This window comes from Meleagris gallopavo, chromosome 11 (assembly GCF_905368555.1).
Source record: "Meleagris gallopavo chromosome 11, MGAL_WU_HG_1.1, whole genome shotgun sequence".
Classification (NCBI taxonomy): Eukaryota; Metazoa; Chordata; class Aves; order Galliformes; family Phasianidae; genus Meleagris; species Meleagris gallopavo.
In genome coordinates, this window is record NC_139414.1 from 23,079,066 (window position 1) to 23,099,201 (window position 20,136).

General features: G+C 46.1%; 3 protein-coding genes across 3 annotated transcripts; 1 reads left to right on the plus strand and 2 right to left on the minus strand.

Moving 5' to 3' along the window:
- Positions 1-159: 159 nt before the first annotated feature.
- Positions 160-5,626, minus strand: SELENOT (selenoprotein T). Its single transcript, XM_085233355.1, has 6 exons — positions 5,402-5,626; positions 5,125-5,235; positions 4,133-4,259; positions 2,647-2,734; positions 1,462-1,613; positions 160-889 (listed from the first exon to the last, which is right to left on the minus strand). The coding sequence occupies exons 1-5, from the start codon at positions 5,548-5,550 to the stop codon at positions 1,489-1,491; spliced, it is 600 nt and encodes a 199-aa protein (XP_085089481.1). The 5' UTR covers positions 5,551-5,626; the 3' UTR covers positions 160-889; positions 1,462-1,488.
- Positions 5,627-5,901: 275 nt separating this feature from the next.
- Positions 5,902-18,443, minus strand: EIF2A (eukaryotic translation initiation factor 2A). The gene is made up of 14 exons (XM_085233341.1): positions 18,285-18,443; positions 17,687-17,756; positions 17,166-17,240; positions 16,265-16,383; positions 15,291-15,390; positions 14,866-14,948; positions 13,173-13,246; positions 12,889-13,033; positions 11,933-12,049; positions 9,869-10,440; positions 9,390-9,506; positions 8,443-8,571; positions 7,331-7,396; positions 5,902-6,256 (listed from the first exon to the last, which is right to left on the minus strand). Exons 1-14 carry the CDS (start codon positions 18,310-18,312, stop codon positions 6,191-6,193), a joined length of 1,761 nt encoding a protein of 586 aa, XP_085089467.1. The 5' UTR covers positions 18,313-18,443; the 3' UTR covers positions 5,902-6,190.
- A 79-nt stretch (positions 18,444-18,522) lies between these two features.
- SERP1 (stress associated endoplasmic reticulum protein 1) lies at positions 18,523-19,035 on the plus strand. The gene is made up of 3 exons (XM_085233357.1): positions 18,523-18,665; positions 18,734-18,809; positions 18,874-19,035. The coding sequence occupies exons 1-3, from the start codon at positions 18,582-18,584 to the stop codon at positions 18,912-18,914; spliced, it is 201 nt and encodes a 66-aa protein (XP_085089483.1). The 5' UTR covers positions 18,523-18,581; the 3' UTR covers positions 18,915-19,035.
- The last annotated feature ends 1,101 nt before the right edge of the window (positions 19,036-20,136 follow it).

Sequence of the window (20,136 nt, forward strand, 5' to 3'; positions counted from 1 at the left end):
AAAAACAGCTGGGCACCAAATCCTAGCAGAGCAAGGCTGCGGAAAGGGGCTGATACGAGACAACCAACACAACACACCATTAACGGCTTGGGAGTGGACTTTTTATGCATTTTTCAGTTACAGTTCTAAGAATATCATCACCATCAGTGACTCACAAGGTACTTCGCACAGTCAATGAGAACTCTTTATTTCGATTCCATTTCCTATTTCTGCTTTGGACAGTAGAAAGTCCCAGCTTTTAAACTCTTCAGAATGGCCACGGGAAAACCTCTCAAGCTGGCCAACACCACTTGAAAAGCAGCTGACTAATTTGTACTGAATTCACAAAACGATGCAATTACTCTGAATATAATTTCGTTCACATAATTTAGTATATAAAGCACTGTTCAACTCTGCCATATATTCTGAAAAATATACAAACCTGCTTTTACCACATCAGAGATATTTGACAGGCGGCTGTTGATTACTTAACAGTTTAGGACAACATCAGACGTTCCTGTAACTTCATTTTAAACTACAAAAAGAACATAAATCCATATAAAATACAACAGATTAAACAAACTTTTTCCAAGGGAAAATCAGGTATCAACTCAATCTGCCACCGCGTGAAACATGAATATAAAATAAGTTACAATTAGTAATGCCTGCATTGTTGAGCTATGAACTGGTCGAATGAAATCTTAAAAAAACTATACAGTATTATTGCACTCCATGAATGTGCAGTATCTGGAAACACGCCAGCACTGAAATCGGTTCTTTCATTAAGGTTTTTTCAGGGGGCACAACGTGACTGCGAGAGAATCATCCAGTCTGTACCAACAGCAAGCTGTCTTCAGTACAGGCCTTCATTGGTCCGAGACACGCGGCCCTGGAAATCACCGCTTAATGCCTGGAAACAGAGACACAGCAGCACCATCAGAGCAACGCCGGGGTGAGGTCAGCCAGACCTAACAAAGGGCACCTCTGCAGAAGTCAGAAATCAGTGACTTCTCTTATTTCCTGCACTGGCACTGCCGAAGAACGTCCTCTCTGAACCCTCTCCCCATTCCACAGAGCTGCAGGATTATCAGTGGAGGGAGAGATCCATCGAGCAGGAATGTGGGCTTAGTGCTCAGCAGTCTGAGCTCTGAGCAAAGAGGAACAGCACAGCAAGCCCTGGTTACAGAGCATGGTTTCCTACAAAGAGTGAGGCTGCCTGAAGTTCCCGGGCAGTGCTCAGACCTCCAAAGCACACCTCCACGTGCCAGGTAACCGCCCTTCTGCAGAAGGTGGATCGTTAAACAGAGCTCCAAAGGAAGCCTGTGAAGATGTCTGAACACAGCCGGGTCATTCACTACTGCAGGTGGGACCAGCTGAAAATTCCCAGCACTTTTTTTTTCCTTTTAACACTTTTAAATGAACAAATATCAAAACCAATTCACATCTGAGTCAAGGGCCACCGGTGACCGGCGCAAGACTTACAAGAAGTTTCAGTGCTGATAGATGAGGCTATGATCGATGGTGAGGCATTGACTCCATGTGCACATTGAGCTTCATTTCATTATCAAGAATTTGTACAAGCTGCTGCATGGAAGGAAGGTGGCCAGACTCTAGCTTAGACCACACTGGAACATCTATCACAAAACACAGGAAGGGAGAAAGCACAATTACACTGAGAAAGTCAGAAACATGTCAGGCTACATTAAACACAACATTTACAAGACCGAGGAAGCTACGCAGGCTGGTACTACTTTATGTTGGAATATCTGCCTCGACAGTGCTTCAGGTCTTTGGATATACTACAATTCAAACCAAGAGTCTAGCGCTTCCATTTAGAAGTCTACCATATGATTTAGCAATTGAAAATATCCATTCCTGTGAACAGAATGTCTAAAAAATAAAAACGTAACAGTGAGTGGTAGGATAGCATTGCAAATCTCTAAACCACAGCCCCGGGAAGGCTCTGCTACCAATTCAAATCTGAGATTTAGGAGCAAGTTCATCTACTCTGACACAGCGTGGTCAGTCTTTACAAAGGTTCTGCAGTATATAGCTTGACTTAGAAACTACTACACTGAAATGCAGCCTGCACATTATAAACTGAGAAACAAAACACTGAGCTAGACAGACTCATAGCTACAGCCTGAAAAGTTCTGTACTCCAACAAGTTTACATAATCTCTAAAACCCCAGAATTACTTGAAGGCAGAAGATCCACAGACTCTCAACCTGAGAAATCATACTGCTGTCCCCTGGTAATGGAAATTCTGGGAATACCAGTAGCTTCACTGTGACTGAAAGTCCAAGCCTTATTATAAAACAGGATAGGGAAAACATCTAATGAACTGCTTCCCCAGTTGCTGACTTTTCTCTTAATGAACATTACAAGCAAAGAAAACATAATATATTTACTCCACCTGGCCAAACATTCCCTTAAATATGTTTTTTTCATTTTTAAATAGATGTAATTAACGTAAGTATAAATTGCATTATAGGACATACACGATTTTCATCAGTCATTATAACATCTGAAGCTTCAACATGGAAGGCACTGCCACACACATCGCATTTCACAGCACCGCCCCCCGCTCCTCCTGACAGCAGCTCTCACAGATCTGAGTGTACACATGCAGCACAGTGACCCCAGAGCAGGAACTTCTCATCTCACCATTCAAAGTTATTTCAAATGCACCCGTTGACATACACTGGTTCTCAATCATGTTGCTCAGGAAGAAAACCATCATACAAGCATAAACCTGGAAGAGAACAGAGAGAATCCCAGACACTTTGGCCATGTAAGTCACAGCTTATTTTCTTCACTTGTACCAAGTCTGCAAATGTACATACACATTTTATCGTGTAGTTTTAGGGTGGCACAGCAATCTTCTTTTCATCATCTTTTTTTGCAAAGATTCTGCACACGATCTTCCCAAGACAGACATCAAAATAGCTCTGAAATCACCCAGCTCATAATTCAAAGAGGCAAAGTTCCACCCTCCTGCCTCCTTCCTCCTCAAATCTTTGCCCACCTTAGCAGCCAGTCTGCAGAAGCACACGGCTAAGGCAGCACTTGCAGCACTCCAAGGGAACACTGCAGGAGCTGTCCCTGAAGTTGCTTGTCATTTTCAGAGTAGCACTCAGCTTTAACACTGATCGTAGGGACGAGACAAGGCTAAATTTCTTCTGTTTGTGCCAACTGTCAACCCTGGAGCATTTCTTTAAAGTGATCATTTAGAACTGTCTCTGTCGTCGTGTCTCAGGATGATATGATGCAATCCTCAGAAACACATCACCCCTAATCCCCTTTCCATGCACATTCACGCTGCTTGCTGCAATGCCAATGGGGTTAGCATGGGGGACATTCATTGCTCAGACCATCACAGGAGTACTGCAACCAGCCCAGCTCAGCACTGCTCTTAGTCTGTGTAATCAAGCAGGATACATTACAACTTCTATATGTTCCAACTGGCTCAAGACAGCTCCACTACACTGGGTAGCTGCTTCAGTGTCTGCACCAGCAGAACCAGCAGAACATGTAAAGGTTATCAAATTTAATATTGCTTTTGCTTAGTAAAATAAATCTGGAATAAGGTTATTCTAAATCAGAGCACGATGACATGAATCCGTTAGCATCATCAGCACTGACTCACAGGGATATTCATCCCACAAGGAACTGTCTGTCATGCCCAAGTATGTTCTGCAAAAAAACCCATAGAATTTCAGTTTGATTTTTCTAACCATGAAATTGCACACCTAATTCATTTAAAAATCTGGTGAAAGTAACAACTGCAAAACAGCCGTAAGACAACAGAGAAAGGAAGTGGCAGTTTTAGCAATACCAGCATGACACTCTACCTGAGCCATTAAAAAATTAATTAATTAATTAATAAAACCACAGTGCTCTTAGTAACTGCAGCCCTCAATCAGCAACCCATGCTGCATCTTTACTAGCAATGCTGACAGCAGATACCCCTCTACAGCATCACCAGCTTGGAAAAATGCTAGGAATCAAACCAAAAGCCACAGAAGCCCGAGGGCTCCGTTAAGATCAGCGTATGAAAGTTAGGTCAGTGACAGCACTCAGTGCCCCACAGCATTCTCGCAAATCCATTCTGACATTGCTTTTCAAGAACAGAAGACAGTCTGCAGTTTACCTTGTTTTCTTGGCCCCACTGCCAGATGCTTGGAGCTTGCATGCCAAAGAAAGCAAATGGATCCTTGCCGACAATTATTAAGCCTATTAATACTAGCTTGAAGACAGACAGGAAGGATGCTATGTGCCTATTAAAAGACAACAAACAAAAGCGACTTAGAAGGTTCCCAGTTATGCTTCACCACACACTGCTACGATTTGCCTCATCAGAATGGTTTTCATAATGTGCCCCTGTGTTTCAGAGGAAATATAAAACTTTTCAAGTAGGCTTACATGTCCGTAAATAATTTATGTAGCGCAAGCAAGCAGCACGATTAGCAGGAACACACGTGCTCAGGATACCGCCAGCGCGCGTCCCAGAGGCAGATGTGCTCTTTTCTTCTAACCAGACCTCAAACAGAAGCCTGCTTTCAGTTCACACGCGTCTAAAGCGAACGATACGTTTTGCACCTAGAAGCTGTTCCGCGTTACAGACACGCAGCTGAAATGCACACTTAGGACAGTTTTACGGTTTCCAGAACTCTGCAGTTCTGCACAGGAGTGAGATCTACGGCCAGAAAGCAAATTAACGGTTTTCAACCTGGTTCCCTTCCAAATATCGCCATCATTACGGCAATTAGGTCAGGAAACGTTCACGAGCCGCCGCACGACCCGCGGCCCGCCTCCATCCTGCACAGCCGCGGCAGCAGCGGCACACGCGCATTTTCCGCGCTGCGCTTCAGAGCCCGGCGCCGCAGGAGCAGCCGGCGGGCGCGGCGGGGCACGGCGCGGACCGGGCAAAGCGGCAACGACGGGAATTTACGTGCAGATCCACCGCGAGGAAGCGCCGCAAAGCGCTGGATGCAGGCGGCACGGCGGAAGGCGCGCAGTCGCACGGTGCAGCCGCACGGCTCGGAGGCCGCCCCGCGCTTCCGGATCGCCGCGAACGGACACGCCGGCAGCCGGCCAGACGGGCGCGCGCAGCCGGAAAGCGACGGGATCAGCGGCGCTTACCTATAGATGGGCTGCGGCAGGTAGTTCTCCCCCTCGATGCGGATGTCGGGGTACCGCTGGCTGATGACCCGCATGTACTCCTCAAACACCCGCCGGTATCCTCAGGACACGCTGTGTGCGGAGAGGCGCCGTCACGGGGCGGCCCGCAGCGCTCCGTCCCGCCGCCCGCACCCCCCCGGCACCGCCGCCGCCCCGCGCTGGAGCCGCCGCCCGCCCCCGCGGCCCGGCCGAGCAGACGCCGAGCCCGCCCGGCGCCGCCATCTTGCGGCGCGCTCACCAGATCTGGAACTTGAGCAGCGGCCCGGTGGCGTAGGCCATGCGCAGCTTCTTGGCCGGCAGGCCGCCCTGCTCCGCCGAGCCGCCCGGCCCCGCCAGCGCCGCCAGCAGCAGCAGCAGCAGCCCGAGCCCCAGCCCGGCCGCCCGCATCGCGCCCGCCGCACACCAAGGTCACGCGAGCGCCGCGCACTCCGCGCATGCGCCGCCCGGCCCCGCCCGCGAAGCGCGGCCCTCACACGGCGGGGGAAGGGAAGGGAGGAGGGAGAAAAGGCAGGAAAAGCCGGGGAGCCCGCTCTGCTCCTCAGACCGAACCCCCGTTTCGCACCAAATTCGGCGTTTAAACCTCTCCCCGTCGTGAAAGCACGTGGTCACCGTCAGCCGTTACCAGACGTGACTGCGAGCTGCGCCATGAAGTAGCGCTGAGGAGAAGGCGACGGGATCGCCGCGTTACTGCTGACGGCTATTGTATAAATTCTGCCCCGGCACAGAAGACAGAACGGCTTTTTCTATTAAATGCTCTTTATTTTTATCTACATCCAACGACAAAGAACGCCTCTCCTTAAACAAAACAGCTGTGCGCCAGGCAGACTCTGCTCCCAGGGCAGAGAGGGGCAGCAGCACTGCTGGCACAGCACACCTCACACAGCGCCTTCAGAAAGCTTTCAGAAGGCAGACGTGCAGCAAATCCGTCAACTTCAGCATCTTCAGTCATCGTTGAAGCTTTTCACGGTGTTCAAATTAATACGCATTGCATTTGGGGTGAATTTTTGCTAACAGCACACATGAAGTTTCACAGACCCAGCTCCAAGTCCTCCAATTCCTGCAGCAGAGCACTTTCCTTCTGAATCTTCTCCAGCTAGAACAAGCACAATGCCAACAGCTGTAGCTCATACAGGAAACCAAAACAGCAGTAGCTGTAAAGGTCCTGCACTCCTCCCCGCCCAGCAGCACCCCTGCACGGCCACAGCTCGGGTGCCCGCTTTGAAAGCTCCCCATGAAACAGCCGCTGCATCACTACCTAACTGCTCTGAAAAGCCTGATACAGATTCTGCATGATTATTTGATAATAGGCAGAACAGTACGACAGTACGTGAAGAGGAATCTTCCAGTCCTGCAGGCCCTGGCAGAGTATGCCCTAATTTAGCTGACTTGGTTATCGCAGCAAGTCATAGCAGAATACACCTACTGGCTTTCTCTGTAGCTGAAGCCACGTTGGGAACCCAAAGCTGACTTTCTAATGCATTGCACTGCCATCAGATTGTCCAACACAGCTGTACAGATTAACTCGCAAAGAACGGGAGGAAACATGGCAAATGAGACTTACAATATACCCAGGAGCAAACAGCTTGCCACAAACAGAGCAGTGTGTGCTCTACACACAAAACTGTATGTATTTTCTTTCTGAAGATGCAGGATTTCACTTTACATGTTCTTCCTGTGGACCAACTCCTTTTCCAATTGTTTAAAGGACCAGAAGTCAGATACCACAAGCTCAAGCAACTCCATGTTTTTTCCAGACAAGGTCATTGTAAGGCCAAGATACAGCCTAGTAATGAAACACTTGTTTTGCCATTCCATTAGCACTCTTTGTCAGTACTTGCATTGTATTTTACATAACACACAGAAGTTGTGGTTACAGCACAGGTGGCCACACGATGAATGCAGGGTATCACCTCAGTGGGGCCAAGGGGGTGGTCAGAAACAGAAGTAAGGATCCCAAGTAAATGAACAGCAGGTATGCTCTGTGCAATCTTTTGAATGCTTGCTGCTAGGAACTCCTTGTCTCTGATTTTGAATTTGAAAGGATGCAACAGGTCAAAATCTTTCAAAATTTAAGCAGTACCATCACAAAGAACTATGTAGAAAATGCAGGGGCAAAAAACCAAACCAAAACAAGTGAACTAGTCAACTGTACAAATCTTAACAGTACCTGATTTTTCTCTAGTTGTTTGCCAGCAGCTGCCTGCTCTTTCAGCTGCTCAATTGCCTTTAGTTTCTGTAAAAAAAAAAAAAAAAAAAAAAGTATATAAAGTTAGCCAAAACCAGAAAAAGAGACACAGACGTTCCTGCACTTGCAATTGCTAGATTTACCAGGAGGCTGATCTCAGTATGGAAGGCACTTTTCCTTTAAGCATCTCCAGATGCTCATTCCAGAATACCCCTAATAAGTGATTTTTTTTTTCCCCAAGAACAAGACATCTTCAAGAACAGGAATACTCGTTTCTGAAAAACACCACACACCATCTGACTGAAGGGCCAAATCCATTTACAGAAACAACTCCTCCATCACTATTCCTCTTTACCACACATTCTCTTTAGAAGGCCTGAAACATCCATCAGCGCACAAAATGCAGGAGGCAGCCAAGAGGAAAAAAACCTCTAATGGATTTCACAGGAACAGAGAAGATTCTCTAGCCTGAACAGAGCAACTTCCAATCTGAAACTATTTAAATTTGAGAATTTCCAAGACTGGCAGTAAACTTTGCACTCATACCACTCAGAAGTTAGGGAAGAAATTCAAAACCACACAGCATAGTTTCCTTCTCAAATTCAAGATTCAACAACACTTAGAAGTGTGCTCCCTTTTTCTCAAAGACAAAACAAAAAACCCTTAGAGATTAAAGGAAGAAGAGGATCTGTCTTGCTTAGAATCAAAGCAGGTTCCATTTGGGGTTGGTGAAAGCAGACCAAGAACAGGAACCTCATGCAGGTGCTTTTTAAGAACAAACACAGTTAAGCTCTTTCCTCTCATTTATGAGGATTCTGTTGCACATGCAACAATATTTGTAACAGCATACTGGAATGCTCTTCCATGCACTTTTGAGCAGCTTCCTTACTGTCTAGGCTGACGGGAGCTTTAGGAGACATAGTAAATGATGACTTCTATTTTACAGCACAGAAAAGCAAAGAAAGTTGGTTGACAAATTCAGTAAATTACCACCTATGTAAACTGAGCTCAAGTCACATTACAATCAGACTAAATCTTAAAGACCATCTCTTAGAGAAGTATGTTGTTCTTAAAATAAAATAAAATCCCCTTACCTTTTTTAAATTCTTTATTTTCTTGTCAATTTCAGGATCTCCTGATGTCACGACAGGCACAGCACTTCGTGGTGTATTCTGTGATGCTGAAGACTTTGTGGAGTCCTGACCGCAATCAGTTTTGGCCTCCTGTAAGCAAGTAAGTTAAAACAGATAAATAAATAAATATCACACTATCTGCAGATTACAATGGAGCTGACAAATTTTTTCAATCATCTGAATTAATCTATTTAATATTTCTTCCTTCTCTGATTTGCTAGTGTTCTCCAAAATTTGTAAATGACTTGCTGTGATGCTTTGTGCTAAGTATTATAGAGGTAATGGCTCTTCTTGGAATGTAATTCACATTGTTTCCTGTTTAAATTCTACTTCCTGTAGACAACAAACACAAATAGCATGGGAAAACATCAGTAAGGGTGATGTGACAAACACAATTTACAGTCTGATGGGTCATTAACTCTGAAGATAAAGAAGGAGTTCTAAAGTGGTGTAAGAAATGTAAAAACCTAACCTTTTATGTTAATTCAGAACTCTGTATAAAAATTGCAGGTGATTTTTATCTGCTTAGCTGAAGAACAGCAAGCAGAGGGGTAAAACAGAAGAGCAGAGCTCTCTGGTCTGCCCTGGTAACCCACCATAGTCCAGACCCGCAGAGAAAGGCCGTTCTCACCTTCCCAGTCTGGACAGAACCTTGTGGATTGCCAGAAGGTGAAAAGGCACAATTATGTAATCTTAACATTTGTTTCAGTTAACTGAAACAGCTGTCATTAAGTCATCCTTTTACATCTGCCTTAGTCTGACTGAAACAGACCACCCACCCCAGAAGACCACTCATGCAAAATCAGCAGATGGCTTTCAGGGCAGCTAATATCACTACTCTGAGACTGGTCAGTGTCATTGTGAAAACTGATTTAACATTATCCTTGAAAGAACAGCTTTTGCTGTACCTGTTTAGCAGCTTTCTTTGCTTCGTGTTTCTTTTGATTTTTCAGAGCTGTTTTAGACAGTGGCTTTTCACTGCTTCCTGACTGTGGTTTCATATTCTGAGGTGGCTCGTCCTCATGCTGCACAGAAAATCACATGGTAAGAAAAGAAAACTGGGTTGCTGGGTGAGTTTTGTTGTTGTTGCTATTTAGGTAGGTTTTTCTGAGGGGTGAGGGAAGGGTGACTGTTTCATCTTTTGTTTTTTCTCCTTCCTCTCCCAAGAAATTTATTTTTCTAGAATAAATTCTTTCAAACAGGGAGCAAAGTATCAGTCAAAGAGGATTATCAAGGAAACCTCTAAAAAAGCCCCATAGCATCCCTCGCCTAGTTACTCTTCTAATGTCTCTCATTAAAAATAAATGCGTGTTTGAGGCCAAGCTTCCAAAGACGGGCAAAACAATGAACACAACAATTTAGAGCATACATGAAACAATCTACTTACAAGCTTGGAACTTGTTACAGGTTTGTTTCTCAAGGCCGGAGGTCTATAAGCTTGAGCAGGTTTGGGCTCAGCACTCGGCAATTCACTCGGGACTGCCTGGTATTTCACTGCTTTCACTGGGAACACTCCATCCAAAAATGGCTGCCAGGAAACTTGCCACATTTCCTCATTTGATGGAACTTCATAGTTGTGTAAAACAGAGCCAGTGTAGTGCCATATCTTATACCCGTTACTGACTCGCAGCCGGGGAGCGCATGTAGCTGTTACAATATGCTCCCCATCAGGGCACCAGGCAAAATAGGTGGAATCGGAGGCTACTGGCTTGGAAATGAGTTTGTAGTTTTTAACGTCCCATACTTCCATCTGTCCCCTGAGATTTCCAAATCCTGCTAGTACCAGGATGTGTCCATGGGGGCTGTAGTAGGCAGCATTGCGAGGACCGGTTCCAAAATCAAACACAGGGTCACATTTCAGATTAAAAACTGTTGCTTTGGCAGGCATAAAACCATACACAGCACAAAACTCGACAGAATTGGGGTTCCAAACAACATCATAAATAGGACCATTTTTTGCTAAAGGAAAAGGAAAACATGCAGCCATTGTTATGAGATTATATTATTTTCACTTGTACTGAAAAGCTATCAATGATTCTGATCTTCATGCTCTGCTAAAATCCTATAATTTAATTACCGACTGAAAACGAGTTACACTAACAGTAGTGGTGGAAACAAACAACATTACATTCTCATAAGGTTTGCAACAATAACTGCAAACATTCCAAATTACCTCCGTAGGGTCAGCATCAGCACTTTAACAGTAAGCACACTTTTTCAAGTACAACAAATTCCTTTTATTTTTCCTTGTTACTCAAGTATGTTATCTCAGGACCTTCTCAAACTGTCCCACTGGAATCCTGCAAAAACAGGAGTTTTATACCAGCTGGATACAAGTTTCTCTTCCTTTACTTCAAGAAATATTGCACAGCTCGGCTTTTAGAGCTTGAAGTATTGATTTAGGTCATCTCTGCACCATGGTCACGTGCAATATTTCATAAGACAGATTTTAAAGTGGGGGAGGACAAAAAAAACCCCATGGTTTTACACATATTCATGAAAACATGATACTGCTGGAAGCCATTCTGGGAGTTAGGACAATAGGAGATTTACAAAACAATGGATTAATGATTGGGATTCATATGAGGTGTGCAGGGTCCACTATAATAACGTTTTGTAACGTGGATACATTTACCTACGTTTCAGGTAAGTGCCAAGTGCACCAAAAGTAATCCTTAACTCGGAACATTGACTCAAAATATCAAACTGGTTCATTCTCGTTATTCTGAAGCCTCATTATCTTTAAGAACCTCATTATCTTTCAGCCATGCAACTGCACTCCCTGTGTGCTTTCCCTTTTAAAAACTTTTTAGGTGACATTATCCCAATGCAACTGCAGAAATGGAAGTCTGGAAGAAAATCATCTCTGCAAGTTTCATGACAGTAAGCAGCTGGAGGGGATTAAGGCAGCTTTAGATGGGCTTCAACAGCTAAGGCAAAGGCTGCAGCATGAGCACATACTGTTCAAAAATGAAAAACCCTCTGACAATGATAGCATGGAAAAAACTTCCAAACTGGACCTCAGAAGCAGCTAGATGATGAGAAAATACCACACAGGAGATTAACGAACGTACTTTCAATTCAAACAAAACACTGAAATTAAGAATGTCTTCTTGCTTCTCCCACTGTATCATTTTTATATCATAAAACTACTTCTGTTTTACTACACAAGATGCAGAGCCTCCGTTTTCCAATATACTTTAAAAAATTGCTCTCGCTCTGTACCCTACTTTTTGAGTAACAATCGATTGCATGTCTCAAACCCTACCTAGAACTACTCAATTTTGTAACATTTCAGATTTCTCAAACATTAAGCCGGCTCCATTCTCTAGGTCTTTCCTTGGCAAACAAAACCAGTTCTGCTCTTGTGCAGCCTCACAAAGGAATTACTTGCATATTTTAATTAGTAAGGCTGGTGAAACAGCATTTCCCACAATTGAGAGCTACTCACGTAGTTGCACGATGGCACTTTCCCCGTTTGTTGCAATGTAGTGCAGGGTTTGCTCTCCATAGTACGACGCACCTGTTTTGTCCACGTCAGTGCTAGCTATGACCAGCACAGCAGTGGCTGCAGAACACACAGTTATTTCAGTACAATTGCTGAATATTACATAAGCTTTTTCACAAGCTACCATGCACAAAGAGAAATTAGTTTGACACTGAGTTTTACAATTAGTTGCCTGCATGTCAGCGCTGTTATCATTCTCTCCTCAAACTCCTCCTGAACATGAACCCAAATCAAACTAATATCCTTCCCATCTCAGGAGGGCGTAAGCTGAATCACTGCTGAGTTACAAGAAAATGAACGTGCTTTCACAGACATTAAAAAAAAAGATGTTCAATAGCAGCAACAGTGTCCTAGGCTTTTCATCTAAGACAGAAAGAAGGCATTCTGGTCATTAAAATGAAATGCTTCATCAACAGCTTTTGTCTGCTACCTGAGACAGACGCAGAGAGGCCAGGTGATACCTTCCCTGTATCCCAACCACGGGCTGAAGTAAAACAGGTGCATGTGGTGGGAGCAGTATTACTCTGCATCTGCTCATTGCTCACAAACAGCAGAGCAAGCAGAGGACTGTGCTACTCATCCCAGTCGTGGCATGTCTGTGTATCTACATCAACGCATAAGCTTACGTTTACAGCTTTAATGCATTACTGCAGAATGCAAAATTCAATTTGAATTTGCAATTCAATTCCTGAACTTTCTAGAGCATAGAATACTCTGAATTATGATACAGTAAGGGGAAAAAATAAAAAAATCACATGTCAGAAGTCAGCGTGGAAAAGTTCTGAGCACTGCATGGTGTTCAGAATTGCACCCTTAACACTGCATCGGCAGCAATGACCGTCCTCAGTACTTATCTACACATGAAAATTAAATGTAAAACTCACAAAGTGATTAAATACCTTTTTTGTTCCATAGCATTGTCACCTTGTCAGCTTTAAAGAAACTCTTATTGGCCAGCGCAGATTGAGGTCCACCAAAATTGGGATACTGATAGAGCCTAACAAATGATGGTGCACCTTTACTGCCTGGAACGTACACAGCAACCTAAAACAAAGCAATGAGATTTTATTGCAGATTAAATTCTTGGTAACACGAGGTCTATCCACTACCAGTACACCACACCAAAATAACAGTAATGTTTGATGAAAAACATGAAAAAATTGGAAACAAACTGCAGCAGTACCTTGGTTGGCTGTGCTCCTGGCGATAACACAAAGTCATTAACCTTTTGCAAATGAAGCTTATTTGCAATAGTATCTGCAAAAAAAAAAAAAAAAGAAGTTACAGATGTGATGACACCAAAGAGCAGCCCGGAATACTCAGCAGAACTTTCTCTTGAGTCTCTATCATGGATAACAAAGGTTTGATATAAAGACAAACAACCATTACCTTCCCATTCCACCAAACAGGAGGTCTGACTAGTTTTATTTACAAAAATACAACTCAGATCAAGCCTAGCTTTGAAATCTAGTATTTAGAAGTTCAAACAGCAAGAAAGCTTCTGAAGCCTAATTGCATACAGCCTGTGTTTTAAGCAAACAGTATCCTTCATCTTATCTGTGCTGCCTTCATAGGAGGCAGCACCACATCCACGTAACACACACCGTTGCACAGTCAGGGGTTCTCCACTCATAACTTTACTGGCTGACTCCTCCTGATAGGAGGCTTTCACAAAGGCTGTTCTGCACTGAACGTTGCTCCTTTACGTAACAACTCACAGGAATTACACCTTGCCAACTCTTAAAAAGTAAAGAAGCAACACCAATTCACAACTGATTGTAGCAAGGAAGCTGGGGCTGAACAGCAGGGCTCACGCACAGCAGAGAACGCACACTTCCCTGGTGCAGAGTGAGAAGGGAGCTGAGGGGACGTGGGTGCCTTCAGACACCAGAGGAAATAAAAATAAATCACTGTTTTAATGCGGGATGAAGGGAGAAAGAACAACACTGCTCCTGCACTGGAGAGGACTGAAGCAGAATACAGCGTTTGTCAGAATGGCAAACATCAGTGCTACGGGGTGCGTCTTGCAAGGAGCTGGAGGGAGATGAATTCCTAGCACCACTTCCAAATCCCACAGATGGGGCACAGAAATGGGAGTTTAATACCGATTTTGTAACTAAATTACAAAGAAAGAATTGCACAGATGGAATAATAATTTATTGTAAACAGACTGCACTGGGAAAACAGCATTCTTAACAGTTTCATTTCTGCGCCAGAAGTGAAGACAGGAGGGGAAAAAGGAATTATGTGCAAGTTCAGCATATGAAATTCTCTAGGAGCATGAAAGTAGTTCATTGTGCATAATGACTACCAGGCTCTGTGGTATTTTTTCCTGTTGAGAAAAAGATGGAAAGAATCTTTGTACAGGAATAGTTATGCTGAATAAACCAGTCGTGGTAAAGAAACAAAGCACTTGTGACTGCTTCCTGAAATCCCTCTCCTCTGACAAATCACAGCAGAAAGCTTAGTGTCATTAACAACGGTAGGACTAATGCTCAAGAAACTCTTACAAGGCTGTATGTACACACACACACAAACACACTTTTTTTTTTAAATAGTAATTCTGTTCTAAAAAAAACCAACCAATTACAGGAGCCCCACAGCCCATCCTGCTCCTCAGCAGTTTCCCTTCATTCCTGTAAATCAGGCTTTCTTATTTGAAAATGCATTTGAAGTAGATAAATTAATGAAAAGAAAAACAAACAATAAAGAAAATATACTTAATTAAAATACAGTGATTTTGAATTTCCAGAACTAAAATGGAATACGTGAGATAAAAAGCAAGCAATGTAAGAAATGAGAAAAAAGTAGGGGGGGAAAAAAAAAAAAAAAGGCCTATGTAGAACACAGTGACACTCATAGAAATACTTGCTTACTGAAGTTGTTGTTTTCAAAGAAGTGCACTTCATTGTTCACATTCCGGGCACAAATACTTTCGTCATCTGCCCAGCAGGGACACCTACATTTAAATAATAATAATTAAAAAAAAAAAAAAAAAGAGCAATAATCTCAGATATTTTTCTCCTCCATTTTTAAAGCCAAACAAGTTCAAGCACAATGCACAATACACTTCAGACAGATAAACAACACTGTCTCACCGTCCTTCTCTCTGGTGCAAAAAGACAGTGGATTTACACTAAGGAATGAACAACAGGAGCTGAGCAAGAGGTACTTATAAGCACAGTTACTTGCTTTCAGCTAGCAGCAGACAACATTCTGAAAGCCAACACAACACTAGAAGTTGTATTTATTCGCCTGTATCAGATTTTGCAAGCAGTTAACACCTAGAAATGTTACTTACCAGTTCTGCATCTTTTTCTGGATGAAAGACTTCAAACACTTTCCAGTTTTCACATCATGAAGTTGTAGGTTGGGTGCCCCTGCTGAGCCATCTTTGGCAGCTGCAACAAAAACACTGCACTGAAGCAGTGGTCTCCTGGGAATAAACCTGCTTGAATCATGATGTTTCCAACTCGTGACTCTACAAGCAACCAAACTTCTTTCAAGAAACATTCCTCCTCCTGTCATGCTAAGCTCTGGGATGTTAATTGCTTAACCCATAGTATCTCCAGACTTTCAGCCTGCAGAAGGAACTAGCATTCAGAGGTGCAGGGACTCCATCACAAGTCTGTCACCACTGACCCCAAGACATCTTTTTAAACATCTCCTAGCATGCCTCCATGAGCCCACAGCCAGCATCTGGTAATGGTGCAGGACAGCCAGCATCACACCAGTCGTCCCACGCCACAGCACACCCCACAGCCTTACCTTACAGCCAACCCTTTCACTTAGGGACAGCGTTTACACCATGCACGTCAGACATGCAGCTTCAATAAATCTGTGGCTTATCTGAATTAGGAACAAACTCCACACAGAGGTAGAGGAGAGAATAAATGTTTATGTTATCTGCGTCCAGAGGCGGATGTAACCACTCTGAGACAACTCCTGATTTGTCTACACGTTATAAGCTGCTTGAGCAGCATTTTATCGAAACGCCCCGTTGGCACAAAATCAGGCGGCATTTGTTGGGAACATTCACTTAACAGAGCGATAGTTGGTACTGCTTTGTGAGAATGGGCAACACCAGGTGCTTTCAGAAGCTCCTACCCCTCGCCTCCTTTCCTATATATTTCAATAACCAAGTCACTTTCTGAACGTTTTCTATGTTGCTCCTTCAAGCAGTGAAAGTGCCACAACGGCAAATCAAGTAATGGAATTAAATGAAATTAAAATACACATTTACCCTGCGTACCTTTGTAGTAGGTAAATACTCACCTGAATAGGCCTGCCACGTTGCCAGAATGTTATTCTTTGGTGAGAATTCAAGACAAACTGTCTTCGGAAGATCAAAGGAACGCAGCAGTCCTGCACTGGTGACGTTAACAATATTTACTCTGGAACCAAAAGATGGTATTTCAATGAAACATGCTTAGATGACATAATTGCCAAGGTAACTTTTCATGTATTTGGTTCTGTTCCAGATGTGCCCAGTGGTACAAAACGAGAAGACCTGTTTTCTCCTCCCGCTTTTACTACATTTTTGAAGGCACATACTTTAAAACCAGACACCCGAGCATAACAGAAACTGACAGTGTGAAAGCACTGGTCGAAGTGTATCCTGTACTTCAATATGTAACATTTTGACTCCGAGTCAGAGGCAAGGTATGCTCCACCTGCAGAGATTCCATCCATGCTTCCACAGAGGAGGCTAAAGATCTTCTAACTGAATAAAAATATGTGGGATGAACGTCTATGAACTTCGTTAACAGTTCAGGTGTGACATAGCAGATTTTCAAATTTCTTTGTAACATGTTGAAAAATATTCCACCTCCACAGCTAAACAGCAGCCCAGCACTCACTGCATCTCAGAACATACCGTCATGGAGGAAAAAGAACAACCAGCAGCAAGGTTGTGCTACTTGGACTAATCGCAGAAAACCAAATACTGCTGTATTGGAAACAGGAAAAAAAAAGTCCACAAGCAAAACAACTAAAGCATATCCAGGTTACAGGGGAACGTGTGCATTATAAATATGAAAAAAACAGCAAGTATTTCATTTAACATTTAGAAAATAAAGCCACTACTTCAACAGCCTTCACATAAACAGGGTAAATATCGCAAAAATTGACCCAGTTTACTTTATATAAATTGACTAGCATCATAAAATGCACCAACTTTTCTCCACTGCACCAGGCAAAGAGGGAACCGTCCTTGCTAAAAGCAACAGCTTTGCAGTTTTTTCCAAAGTCCCTAAAGAAATAAGAGACGCACATTAGAATTCAAATGTGTTGCATAAATTAAAGTATTTTTAAAAATTAAAACACCACAACAATTTTTGTCTCGTATTCCAGAATCACGCTTTGTAACAGAAAGAACGCAGCTGGACTGTAGCACCATGGATGGTCCCTCCCAATGGAGCTATTCTATTCTAATTGCTCAGCCATTTTCACATTCGGAGTCAGGCCAAGGTAAAGCCTTCAGAAGCAGATTTCTGAACAACTATCAGTACGGAAAAGTTCACTTATGCACACATTTTTCAGTTCTGAACTTTAGATCTACTTTTCAGCAAAAAATCTGAAAGCCAGAGATCAGCCCAAGAGCGGGACGTGATGGCCTTTGGGGTCCCTTCCACCCCACGATGCCCAGTGACGCCTGCCCAGCGGTGCCGAAGGCCCCACGCCGTTACAGCACAGTACCTCTGGAACACCGGACTCTCCGTGAAGCTGGGCGGCCCGTTCACCATGAAGAGCCCTTCGGAGCCCCGCACTGAAAGAGGAAACAAACACACAGACGCTGCAGGTTCACAGAACTGTCCAAAGCCAAACTTTGACCTCATTGACTTACGAACGCTGAAATCTCGCCCCTTTCTCGCATTTAGAGTTAACGAGACAACTAAGTTTGTAAGGAACGCCCCGCACGCTGACCGCCGGACTGAAGCAGGGCAGCGCGGCACGAGGCGCCCGCAGCCCATCCGCGCGTTACCGCCGCGCAGCGCAGCCGAGCTCCGCCCGGGCTTTTCGCGGACGGCGGCGACCGCTTCGGCGGGCGGAGCACAGCGGAACGCTGCCGCCGGCCCTCGGCCGCCGCCGGGAGAACGACGTGAGCCCGGGCCCTTGGCCGAACCCCCACCCGGGTCCCGCCGGGCTCCGGACCCCTCCGCCACAGCCGCCTCCGCCGCGGGACGGGAGGGCCAGGCCGGAGCGGCGGCGTTGCCGGCGGGACTCGAGCTCGGCGGGAGGGAGGGCGGAGCCCGGCGCCGTCCTCGCAGCCCCCCGCGCCCGGCGCGGCGCCCACCTGCCAGCAGCGGCGCGGGCGGCGCCATCTTGGCGGCGTTTCTCCTTCCGGGTGAGCGGCGGCGCGGCCGCACCTGGGAGCTCCACGTCGCGCGGCGCGAGAGGCGCCGCCGGTCACGTGACGCGGAGAGGCCGCTTCCGCCCGCCGCCCCGGAAGCGCTGCCGGCAGGCGGCACGGGTTGGCGGCGGGCGGCGCCCGGCGTGACGGCTTCCGGCGGGCGGCGCCGCGCGGTGCTGACGCGGCGCAGAGAGCAGAGAGGAGCGGAGCGGTCCCGGCCCGGCCCGGCGCGGCCGCACCATGGTGGCCAAGCAGCGCATCCGCATGGCCAACGAGAAGCACAGCAAGAACATCACGCAGCGCGGGAACGTCGCCAAGACCTCGGTGCGTGGGGCTGGGGCCGGGGCCGGGGGCGGCGCGGGGCGGCGCGTGACGCGATGCTGTGCCCGCAGAGGACGGCCCCGGAGGAGAAGGCGTCGGTCGGGCCCTGGCTGCTGGCGCTGTTCATCTTCGTGGTCTGCGGATCAGGTGAGCCCCGCGCCCCGCGCCCCGCCCCGTCCCGCGGCCCCGCTGAGCGCCCGCTCTCTTGCAGCCATCTTCCAGATCATCCAGAGCATCCGCATGGGCATGTGAGCCCCCGCCCCGCCGCGCATTCCAGGCCCTTCGCCGCCATTCCGAGCGTCCCAGTCCGTGCCACAGTGCCTTGAGCAGCACCACATGTACACAGCAATAAAGTTCTGTTGTTGAGCCCCAATCGTGGACCTGCTTATTCAGCAACGTATCCTCCGTGCTCACGTAAGGTGTCAGACTGCGCAGTGCGGGTTCCCGGGGACCGACGCCTGCTGTGAGCACCGCTCCCACATCCGTACGAGCCGCCGTGCTGCCAGAAACGGCTCTGTTTGAAGCCGGCAGCGGGATTTCTGTGGCAGTCAGAGCACCGATGCAGAGCGCGCTGCTGGCGAGCGGCTGGCGCCGTGCAGCTCAGAGCGGTTTGCGGGGCAGAGCTGCAGCGTGCGGCACCGCGTTGGCCCTCGGGCTCGTGTTGCATTAGATAACTTTACCCTGTGCTTCTCGCCCCAACCCATACGAATGCCTGTTTGTATAGAGCTGGGGCGCGTTCCCTGCCCGCGAGCCGCCATGGCCGGGCAGCAGCCCTTCCCGACATCACCCGATGCGGGGCTGCCACAAACTGTTTGTCCCCGAGGGCGCGCGCTCCCAGGCTGCTCCTGGCGTTGGGCTGCAGCGGCACCGAGCGCACGTCTTGGAAACCTCCCACCGAGTCGCGGGCTTCGGTTCTAAAATGCTGCGTGGGGATAGGGATGCCTTGTGCAGGTACCGGGGACCCTGCCCCTCCAACCCGCAGTTCTGCTTTTGTGTGCAGCATCGGCACAGTATAGTATGTCTCGCAATATATATTCTAATTGTATTTAAGGTAAATCCTGCTTTCACCTTGGTGTGTCATCCAGCGATGGATCCAGTGCTAAGCTGCCTCCCTCTGGATGATTGCAGTTCCTTATTAGTAGTGCTGAAAAACAGAAACCAAACCCTCCTTACCTGTATAGAAGAATGTAACTTAAATCACGATGGAAAGTGCTGCTATTGATCATTCCTTATTGCTGATGGCCTCGCTCTGTGAGGCTCTCCCTACTGTCTGTTGTGGTAAACAAAGCGGTCTGAAATAGGTCTGCTGTTGCATGCAGTTGCTAAAGCAAGATTTCTTTTTTTCAGGTTTCTTAGAAGACATTTAAAATCTGGTTTCATTAGTAGTAATAGATACAACTTTCTATAGAGTTGAATTTCATGTCTTTTAGCTGTGAAGGAGCAGACTTTTTGCTGGTTGTCGTATTTCCATCTG